Source organism: Phragmites australis, chromosome 13 (genome assembly GCF_958298935.1).
Source record: "Phragmites australis chromosome 13, lpPhrAust1.1, whole genome shotgun sequence".
Lineage (NCBI taxonomy): Eukaryota > Viridiplantae > Streptophyta > Magnoliopsida > Poales > Poaceae > Phragmites > Phragmites australis.
In genome coordinates this window covers 24,043,405-24,054,375 of record NC_084933.1, presented here as the reverse complement: position 1 = coordinate 24,054,375, position 10,971 = coordinate 24,043,405, and the positions used below count along the sequence as shown (strand labels likewise).

Genomic DNA, 10,971 nt, shown 5'->3' with positions numbered 1-10,971 from the left:
CCTACTCCCTACAGATCCCGTCTCTCATATGAAGCTTCGCATGCTTCTGCAACGGAGCATGGTGCATGGGCTGTATTGTACGTGCGTTGCGATTCTTGATACTTTTGTCGGTACTGGTAAAAGTTTATATCCTTTTTTCACGAAAAATGTGTAAATGTACTGTTACATCAGTTCTTCTTCCTCGTGGCTTCTGCTTCTTCACTTGCATTTACAAAGTGATCAGTTCAGGCATAGACACTTGCATTTTGGCAACAAGAAGCGTACAAAAATCAGCATGAGTATGCATTTGACAATTGACAACGGTGGAAATAAATTCTATACAGTTTGCTGCATACATCTCCTCGTGTAGCACTACCTGATGGCCACATTTGTTCAATGAGCATGGCGCATCTGAGATACAAGCAAGATTTTTCTCCACAAAGCAAAAGAAGCAGGCGGTCCATCATCCAGAAACAAATTATCAATGTGTTGTACAGCAAGAATCATACATGCAACCATAAAACACCAACAGGAAAACACGATCGTGAGACAAACAGTGTGAACGTACGTAATGGTAAACGAAGCTCTACTTAAAACAAGAACCCGATCCCTGCAGCCGCCAACGCGACCAGAGCGGCGACGCCGGTGCGCGCGCTCGGCGCCGCCGACTCATCCTCCTGAGCGAGCGCGGGTCCTGGCGCCAGCGAAGGGCTCATCGACACCGAACTGAACGGCGCCAGCGAAGGTGCAATGGTCGGCGACAGCTCCGGCGCCATTGTGGGAGACGGAGTCGGCGCGACGCTCGGGGCCGGGGACACGGGCGCTGGCGCGGGAGCCGTGGCCGGTGGGGCGGTGGGCGGCGCTACCGGGGCAGCGAGAAGTGGCGTCGGAGCCAATGCCGGCGGTAGGGTGGCCGGAGGAAGCGCCGCCGGTGCCATGGCGAAGGGTGGGGAGGCCACTGGAGCCGGCGTCGCCGGGGCTAGAGCGGCAACCGGAGGTTGCGTGGCTGGAGGAGGAGCGGTCACTGCAGTAGTTGGCGCGGAGACGGGAGACGTGGCAGCTAGAGGTGGAGAAGCAACCGGAGGTGACGTGGCAGCCAGCTGCGGAGAGGCAGCGGTGGTAGGCGGTGCGGCAGAGGCCTGTGATGGCGAGCTGGCAGTGGTAGGCGGTGCGGCAGAGGCCTTTGACGGCGAGGCAGCGGTGGTCGGCGGCGCGGCAGAGACCTTCGACGGCGAGGCAGCGGTGGTCGGCGGTGCGGCAGAGGCCTGCGGCGCCGAGGCTGCTGTTGTTGGCGCCGCGGCAGAGACCTGCGGCGCCGCGGCCGCTGTGGTTGGCGCCGCGGCAGAGGCCTGCGGCGCCGAGGCAGCTACTGTTGTTGGCGCCGCTGCAGAGATCTGCGGTGCTGAGGCTGCCGTTGTAGGTGGCGCGACAGAGGCCTGCGGCGATGAGGCGCTGACAGGAGGAGCGTTCGACGCCGACGGCGACGAGGCCGGCGACTGCGCGGCGCTGGAGACGAGGAGGAGGGATAGGACGAGAGGGAGCAGAGCCATTGTGTTCGGCTCCCCTCTTGAACTCCTCCTCCTTGGCTTCCTGTTGTCTTCTTGGCAAGTTTCCCTCTCTTGCCGCGCGCTCTGTGTTTCTGACCTGAGCAATGCAGTGAGAGCTCCAGTGATCCAGTGCTATATATAGCGTGCTTTTGCCGACCGCGCGTGTAAAACGGAACGGACAGTGAAAGCCAGAAAGCAAGAGAAGATGACCCATCTTACAGCTTTCGGGCAGGCGTTCAGTACGTACACGCCACGCGTCTGTACAGTACAAGGGCATGAGTAGGTATCATCCAGCCATGCATGCGTATACGTACAGCTTTCGTTGCTAAATTGCAGCTCTCAGTACTCATGCGCTGAGATCTATGTTTGTTTGGTCGCATTCTGAAGTTTGTAGTACCAATTATCTTCTATGTTAAACAAGCACCTCGGTACATAGGATAATGGTGATTCAAAAGAGTGAATGTATGGATTGCTTTGCACAAAACTGAGGGGGGAAAAAGGAGACGAAGAACCATGAATCGAAGCATCCTGATACTTCTGAATAATGTGTGCACTTCGGCGCTAAGGTTGACAGCAAGTTGTGCTCAAACTTGAAGCAAATTCAAACCCTGACTCGAGCTCGGATTTTCTGCAGCGATCGACATGTCCGATCCAGTTCCTTTCTTCATGCCGCAGATCATGGCAGTGTCTAGGTTGTTCAGTTTGGGGCACTCAACAGGTTCAGTCATTCAGAACCGAAAGCAACCACAATCAATAGTTCAGTACCAACACTAACCTGTTTTTCTGATGGTACATTGCCTTTGGAGGAGGAAAAGGGTGCATGCATGCACTGCTATCCTTCACACCTTATGCTCCAGTAACTGCAGATCAATTGAGTCGATCCAGGAGGTACCCTGATGCTAATGCCATAGTTCCTACACAGAATTAACCTTCTCTAACCACTGAGCCTCCTGCTGTGCTTGCAATTACAACTGAAAGGGACTCGCAAACTAGATCCTGGGCCAGGAGCCTCCATGGACAGCCTGGATCGACCGCTCCTAGTAAGGCATCTTCTTGTTTGGCCACGCTCGGGCTCACCTCAATTCATATCTCTGGTACAATGATTAGGCACGCATTAGTGCACCACCACTACCACCACCACCACAACCACATTCAAGCCTGTGATTTTTCCCTTTTTTGATACGAATGACGAGTGTACATTGCAAGGAAAGCAAAACTGCTAGAGTGCTTGCATTGCCTTTTCTTTTGCATTGTCTCCAACTACCAATCCTTGATGACAAGCGGCGCGCTCTGATGGTAGTATATGTCTTCTCTAGGACCGATCGAAACAATTGGCTATCTAAAGTTTTCATGGCAAAGCTGATAATACCACTTTTTAACCATGAATGCATGAAGTGACAAATAATTCACACTGGCATGTGTGTAAGAAGCAATGCTTCTTCTGCCATTTGCTCCGGTTGGCGCAGCTAGGAGGACCAGCATTTGTCGGTGGCATGGGAGTTGGGACATCCTCGATCTGGCCACTAGTCGGTCGGAACGAATCAGCTCGGAGAATTAAAGCCCTCCGGCTCCTAATAATTGGATTGAATAGATGTCGTTTTTCCTGGACCGAACCGTTGTACGTGCAGTGATCTCACAAAAAGATACCGGGAGCTGTTCGACGGGGCCGGGCCAACCGCCGTGCGCGGAGCCATAATCTTCGAGCATTTGATGCGCGCGCGGCGGTGCCCGCGCGACGGCGTTGTTGGAGCACGGGCGGCACGACGCGCCTTCCCGTTAGGATCTCGTCAAGCTGTGGGTCTCGATCATCGTCGGGATCCGTGAAGATGGGGGCGGCAGAACTGTCAGAAGTGAGTTAGATTCAGACACGGAGTTGGTGTTCGGTTCGGTGTTGAAGCAGGGCATGTTTCCCTGTCTCTACTGACAACGGTGAATTCAGATGTACAATGTACATGGAGAAAATTTAGAGCGATATTCGTGCAGTTTTCTTCCAGGTCTTGTATGATCACTGCTGAGCTGATTCTGTGATGTATCTGTTTGTGCTTCATTATATCCTGTTTGGTAGAGCTATAGCTCTGAAATCTATATAAGATTTAAAGTTTATAGATTAAAATAAAATACTTTAATTTTTTTTAATTTAAAATAAAAATAAGATGACTCAATAAAAAACCTTAATTTATCTATAGATCCAATTTATTTTTTAAAAAACTAGAGATAATCAACTTTACAAATTCTTAGAGCTAAGTCTACCAACCTACCATTAATGTTCCATCTGCTTCCTTGCCGTGCAAAGCTTTTTTCCAAGACCGCTTCCGATCTGAGAAGGCGTATTTGCTTCTGAAAGCACGAACGCGTATATGACAAAAGTCGCTTTCGACAACGCAAAAAAAGGAGAAAAGAAAAGAAAAGGGGCTTTCCACGTACATGAGGCTTTCGCACTGAGGGCCCCGCATGTCAATCTCACAGCCTTCTCCGAGGCACTATCCCCAAACCATTCGCGTCGCAGCTTCTCCACGCTAGCCGAGCAACCGCGCGCGCCCCCCACCCATCGATCGAGCAACTAGCAGAGCATGCAGCCGCCGTGCCTGGGCGCGTGCGGCGGCGGCGGCAGCCTCGCCCTCCCCGTACCCCGCTGCCGCGTCTTCTCCTCCAGCGCCGCGCCGCCTAGGGCTTCCGTCTCGTGCGCCGCCGGGGGCGGCAAGGCGTCGCCGCGAGGGAAGGAGAACGTCTGGAGCGTCGACAACGACCGCGCCGCCAAGGGGGCGGCCCGGGCTCCGAAACACCGCCGCAGAAGGCGCCCCGGAGGGCGCCGCCTGCCCCCGCCGCCGCCTCTGGGGAGGAGGAAGGGGAAGGATTCGGGCTCGAGGGTTCTGGTCTCCGGCGCCATGCTCGTGGAGGTCGAGACTGTGCTCCAAACCCAGGTATTCACGCTAGTACTATCAATTTATATAGCATATGTAATTGGCGTGATTATAATCGTAAGGTGATTACGTGTGTTTCAGTGTCCCTAGTATTACCATTTTGGAGGAATAGTGGAGGGTCCTGTTAATCCTACGAAATCCAACTGACTGCTGTAGCTCTACGCATCAATTAATGGTTTAAAGCAATTTGTATAGACTTTAGCCAATGACTGCTACAGAGCTAGTGTGCACTTTTGTCATAATGTGAATTTGTTGTATGTTCCGATGATTGGATAATTCGGTTCAGGGCATGCTGGTTAGTGGTGGTCTGATTTATATAGTGGTAAATGGTGGAGATTAAACTGGGGAGAAAGCATTGTCCCACTAAATTGTATACTTAACAATTTGGCATTTATGGTTTCTTACAATTTGGTGCGTCTTTCTGATATTGTCAGTTTTCAACCTTAGGAACCTGTTATAAAGCCTTCCTGGGATACATTTGCAAGTAGCTTAAGCGGCAAATGGAAGGGTGTTGGAGCTGTCTTCTCGCCAATCACAGCAGAGATGGAGCCTGTTGGAGTTGGGAGCAAAGAGGAGTACCTTTATGATTGCTACACTCTTTCTCACATTGAAAAATCTTTTGATAGTGTTCATGGGTCCGAGATTCGAAGGAAGACAAATTGGGTTCAAATCAATCCTTTCGGGGAAGCTGAGAAACATACTGCAGCATATGATGGTGGGAGTCACGACACACCCAGTGGGAAGAGAACTGTTGATTTGCCGGAATATGAATCTTTTGATCTTAAGAGGAGTGATGTACTTGATGAAGAAACCTTTGCTATGGAGCCAGGAATTGTATTTTTTGAGGTGGGATTCTTTTGTCTTCACCCCCATTTTTTTTGTCTTTCTGAAATAGTTCTAATGGTCTGGCTATCTGCAATCTTTATATTTATTACTCATTGAGAACCATGGCATATTTTCTACTGTCATTAATATTTTTTACTATGTACTGCAGAATCAGGAATTTGTTACTTTTGTTAGCCGCCATGATTTTCTTTTGTTAATTGTAAATTTTGTATAAAAAACATATTTTCGGGCAACCTTGCACAGTTAAATATCATCTTGTGTGAGAAAAAGAAGCTAGTTGTGAAGTTAATGCCATAAAATGATTAGAACTACAGTACGTTTAGATTTGCATGGAAGACCTATCAGCAGTCCGTCCTACAGTGCATTTAAGTTAGATGACTTTGATGCTTTCTATATCCATTCTTGTTCAAGTGCAATAATGCGTTATTCTCTGGTCATTGTTCTTCTGTGAAAATTTGGGTTATTATCATTGCTATTTTAATTCATTAATGCAACACCTATGTCTTCTTGTTTATGAATAGTCCAGTACTTACTCCTTTGACCACTGTCCGTTTCATTTTCAGGATGGATCATACTCTAGAGGCCCAGTTGATATAGAAATTGGTGAATACGATGAATCGAAATACTTCCTTTCACCAACATATAAGTTTGAGCAGGTATGTGTACTCCAATTAAGTTAATTTTTTCATCTTTTGCAGACGACATGGCGACATGCACAAGTTTTGGGTTACTTCAGTAACAAGAACACTTCTTTCTGTATGTTCAGGAGCCTAAGTTGCTTGCTGGCATCCACAGATATATACTAGAAGATTTTTTTTTTAAAAAAAAATGTAGGGAAGAGGCATCCCATGTTTTCCTTTTATATTCGCATGTCATAACTGTACTAGTTTGGCTTTGCTAGACGAACCTTTTGGCTGTCCAAGCAAAGTACCATGAGAGGCCATAGTTTTTACCTGATAAAAACTAGGCTGGTATCGTATTCTTGCTTTAAAACCATCTTTTGCTGAATGCCTTCTTTTGAGAAGTTGTGTTTCTTTACCTGTTACAGATAAACAAACCATTGTCCTTTTATGCAGCTTTATTGCTCATTAAAGTTTTTCCCAGTGTGCAGTGAACGGGTCACTTCTAAGCTAGGTGAATAAAAGGTTTTATGATGAATTATACAGGTCTCTAAATAGCAAATTCACCAGTCATGCACATGCATCTTATGGTGTGCTCTAGCATGGTAGTGGTAGCTATGCACCTTTTTAAAGAAAAAAAAAGAATATTTCCCCAGTCCCAATTTGTCTTATGGAGATATATGCATATTATGTTAGTAATTAACCTGTTGTTCTCTAAAACTGCAATTTTCAAGTTACAGCATATTATTTGGAAAGAGGCTCCTGTTCTCATTAGGTATGCATATCATTTTGTGTCTAGATCCCTGCGATTCTTGTAATGCTGTCTGTTGGGTCTGGGATTACCCATTGATAACTTATGACAGACATTTGTACTTTAGTGTCTTGTTAAAGGTTGCCACAAGAGATTGCGGATTGTGCACACAATTGAGTTTAGTGAAGGAGGAGCTAACATACAAATTGTTAGGGTTGCTGTTTATGAAGAAAAATGGGTCAGCCCGGCAAATATCCATGTTGAAGAGTAAGACTCTGATTCATTAATTCCTAAAAGTTTATTCCATCTACTTTTCTGCTAATGACATAGATCTGTTCCTATTTAACAGTAATGAATTAACCATAGTTCTAGACTGGTGGGACCAATCCAGGAAGGACAAAGAACATTATTTTCCTGATAAACCAATTCAACCAAGGTTGTTTAAAAACCACCGATGATCTACACTGTCTTCCAAAAGATGCTAGTCTCCTTATATTTTGGCGACATAACATTCATGTGTCTGCATCAAATATGTCCTCCACCAGCACCATTGGATTTTTTTATAGATTAGTGGATCTATATTCCTTTATGTTCGTACGATTCCAAACTAGCACATCAAGTTCACATAAACACAAATTAGAGTACATGAAGCTTTTCTTAGTACATTTTTCTGGCAGTCCTTTATTGATTGGGTGCTGTGAACGTAAATTTTGACTCACCAGTAACTATATGAAGACATTACCCAGATAAATCGTGAAACCTTAAAATCCAAACATGAGACACTTGACTGAATAGCTTCAGATTTTCTCTTCGGTGTGACAGAAATGGACCAGCTCAGCTGAATGATGATCATTTTCTTCCAAGAAGAGAAATAGTTCCATGTGGTCCGGTGTATAGATTGCGCCTACTTTTGAACAATATTGATTTTACATGTTTTTTTCTGAAATAATTTACAAGGCTTTTTTTAATAGATTGCATTTATATTTGCTGCAGCGATACAACATTTAACCTTAAACTTCTCTCTCAAAGAAACCGGACCAAACCATCAGAACTGACAGGCTCCTGGAAAGTGTATGAAGTTAGTGCAACACCAATTTTCAGTGATGAAATGCAAGAACTAGAAGGTGGTGCTCCTTTTGTATACTTATGCATGGAGACCGTGAAGAAGAGAACCCTGCCAGAAAGCTCAGTTTTCTTTGGGGAGGAGGAGATGCTCGACATGCAAGACGTCGCCGTGCTTTGGTTACCCGGTGGTGTCACTGCCTATGTTGACATCGCCAAAGATGGTGTACTCTGCATAGGGGTTGGGTGGTACTCAGAAGAAGGGATCAATCTGGTGATGGAGAGAGATTACGGAACTGATGGGAGGCTCAGAGAGGTTAGATCGAAAACTGAAGTAAAGCGCAGGTGGAACAACCAGTAACCCAAAGAATCTCTTACTTGCCTAAGTTTTCTGTTTCAATTAATCTTGTTTATGGATAGGAGTGTAGAACCAATAATGTTTATGAGGTATGAGTTGCAACAAACCTGTGTGCCGGGTTTGATGTGCATCATAGATCAGTTGTACATTTTTCTTGCCTCTGTATAATGTGCATGCTTTGGTATCATCATATAGAAAATAAACTAAAGAAAGAGCTCATTCAAGGTCGTATGAAGGTCATGCATTTGCTCCCCACGTGCATTATCATATTTTATGCTATAGAATGACTCATTCAGAACGATATGTTTAGGCCACTAGGTGTGGAATATGCTGACAATCTTTGGGAACCCACACTGCACTTAATCTGGATCTTCGCCCATTGCGCGACAAGATTTATGACCTTGATCGGCACAATGATATCTTTTATTCATCTTTGAATAAATTTGTTTATCTCTGAACATCATATTCTTCAGTGAAAGCTAGACGATCTCGGTCTTCCTTTTGGCGCTGTTAAACATGGCCACTGAGCTTCAGTATTCGCAATTCCTCTCCTACCTTGCTTGAAAGGCTCTCTCTCTCTCTCTCTCTCTCTCTCTCTCTCTCTCTCTCTCTCTCTCGCCTCTTGTTTGCTTAATAAGAGAGGTCCTTGGTCTGGGACTGGCTAGGAAAGGAAAGGTGCTTTCTACGCTAAACATCCATAGGCATCTCAAATAGGCCCCCAAGCTGAAGCCTGGAGACGCAACCGCAATTATTCGCGCCACCATCCGCAGCCAGGCCAAACCGCGAGCGCCTAGTTGCCAACAAAGCGAACCAAGATACGAGAGGACCAAGGCGCGTCATGGAGACAGACCCCTCGTGATCGATCCGTCCGTGGGATCTCGCGCCAGGATTGGGAAGCCGCGGTCACGCCCCAGCCATGGGTTCCCGCGCGGATCGCGGGGCGTAGACACACACGGGCCAGTCAGACGGGGGCGAGGTCGGAGACGGAGGCGGAGAGCAGCACGCGCGCGCGGCATGGACCATAATGCCGGCTCTTTCCTCGCCGTGCGCCGCCTCTCCGGCGCCGTCCACCATCACTCACCGGGTAGTCGCGTGTTCCATCGTTTCGTTCCAATTGGATCGCGCTCTTTGTTTCTTTTTTTAAAAGGAGAAAATCTCAACTTATATGGAAAGCTAATGAACATGTTCACAACACATTAGAAGAAAAAAAAAATGAAAACAAAAGTATCAGCTGGGATACCAGCGGACCACGGTGCATATCCATCAGAGTGATATAATAACAAATAAACAGATCGATCAGTTACATATTTGAGTGAAGGCACAAAATCAAATTTCACAAACGTTAGAAACTGGACCCTCAGCTGAGGTGAAGCTTCGCAGTCACTCCCGGACTTGAGTTGTTGTCGTGTTCACCTTGGACTTGTCATCTTCGCTAAGGAGGATACTCCATTTCTGCATGAAGTATACAACGAGTATCAACACTTTAAAATGCTTGTGGGGGAATTTCTTCTCGATCGCTATAGTATTTCGCATCCTCCAAAGTGCTCAAGCAACCCCTGCAAAAAGAAAAAGACTTAGCTTTTGAGAGATTTTGAAATGCTTCGGGAGCCGGTTTACTCATAAGTCGGCTACTGAGATAGAGAACCCATTCAAACAAAAACTATCTCTCAGAACACTCCAAGTGAATTGTGCCAAAACGCATCTAAAGAAAATGTGGTTGACATCTTCTGGTCTATTACACAAGCAGCAATACATGCTCCCTTTCCACCCCTTCTTCTTGAGAGAGGTGGACACAAGAAGCTTATTGTGAAGCATTTGTCAAAAAAAAAACCTTAATTCTCGAAGGGAGTTTACAGGACAAGAGGGTCATTGCCCCCTTGCAAGATACCCCTTCAAAGGTGAGAAACATATATAGAGATTTGGTGGTAAATTTCCTCGATTTATCTAGAGCTCAAGCCGCTTCATCCTCATCAGTATTCAACTGAACATGTTGTAGCATGTATAGCAGGTCCTCCCATTGGAGTAAATTACTAGTGGTCAGACTCCTTTTGAAATGCACCTCCCATTCATTATGACTCCAATAATCAGAGACCACAACATCAGGGTTAGCACAGAGGTTAAATAGACCAGGAAGAGTTTTTAAGGGAGTATCTCTAAGACACACATCTCTCCAGAAGAAAACTTTATTACTATTATTCACTTTGTATACTGCTCCCCATTAGTATAAGTGTTTAACCTTATTTAGCTTGGTCAGATCGATGTCCTTCTATGATACCACGTTGAAGAACGAACACAACTTTATGATTGGGTTTTAAACCTTCAGCGGTAGAATACCTCTCATTGTAATTGGAAACATCTGTGCTATCATCACATGACAATCATGAGACTTTATGCCAAATAATTTTAAATCTTTCATATTTACTAGTCTCTTTATATTGGCAGAGTAACCAGATGGAACTTTGATTCCATACAAACACTTGCACATTACAATTTTCTTCGCCTTGCTCAGTCTATAGCTAGCGCAACCAAGATATTTGTCACTTTCTTTTATTTCTTCAGGATATAGATCATGCCTAAGTTTCAAACATTTTAGGTTCTTCCTTGCTTTGAGTGTATCTTTTGTTTTACCAAGTATGTCTAGTAACATACCAATCAAGTCATCACACACATTCTTCTTAATACACATGACATCGATTACGTGTCGAACCACCAAATCCAACCAATAAGCTAAGTCATAAAAACAGACTTCTTTTTGAACATTCCTGCTCTAAGATTAGATTTCAGAACCGGTGTACTCCCGTGTCCCTTTCTAAGGATAATCCTAAGTCTCTTTACCATCTTATATACATGTCTCACAGTGCGATACTTAGGAGGTGATCAAGTCTTA

General features: G+C 45.6%; 2 protein-coding genes across 3 annotated transcripts; one reads left to right on the top strand and one right to left on the bottom strand.

Moving 5' to 3' along the window:
* Nucleotides 1–433: 433 nt before the first annotated feature.
* On the bottom strand, nt 434–1,659 carry LOC133887735 (vegetative cell wall protein gp1-like). 2 transcript variants are annotated; one of them, XM_062327702.1, is made up of 2 exons: nt 1,161–1,659; nt 434–1,118 (listed from the first exon to the last, which is right to left on the bottom strand). In XM_062327702.1, exons 1-2 carry the CDS (start codon nt 1,527–1,529, stop codon nt 570–572), a joined length of 918 nt encoding a protein of 305 aa, XP_062183686.1. In that variant the 5' UTR covers nt 1,530–1,659; the 3' UTR covers nt 434–569. The 2 variants fall into 2 exon arrangements, with proteins under 2 accessions (XP_062183686.1, XP_062183685.1); XM_062327701.1 differs by having other exon boundaries at nt 434–1,658.
* Nucleotides 1,660–3,981: 2,322 nt separating this feature from the next.
* Nucleotides 3,982–8,315, top strand: LOC133888420 (uncharacterized). The gene is made up of 5 exons (XM_062328659.1): nt 3,982–4,447; nt 4,895–5,293; nt 5,857–5,949; nt 6,792–6,931; nt 7,658–8,315. Exons 1-5 carry the CDS (start codon nt 4,097–4,099, stop codon nt 8,085–8,087), a joined length of 1,413 nt encoding a protein of 470 aa, XP_062184643.1. The 5' UTR covers nt 3,982–4,096; the 3' UTR covers nt 8,088–8,315.
* The last annotated feature ends 2,656 nt before the right edge of the window (nt 8,316–10,971 follow it).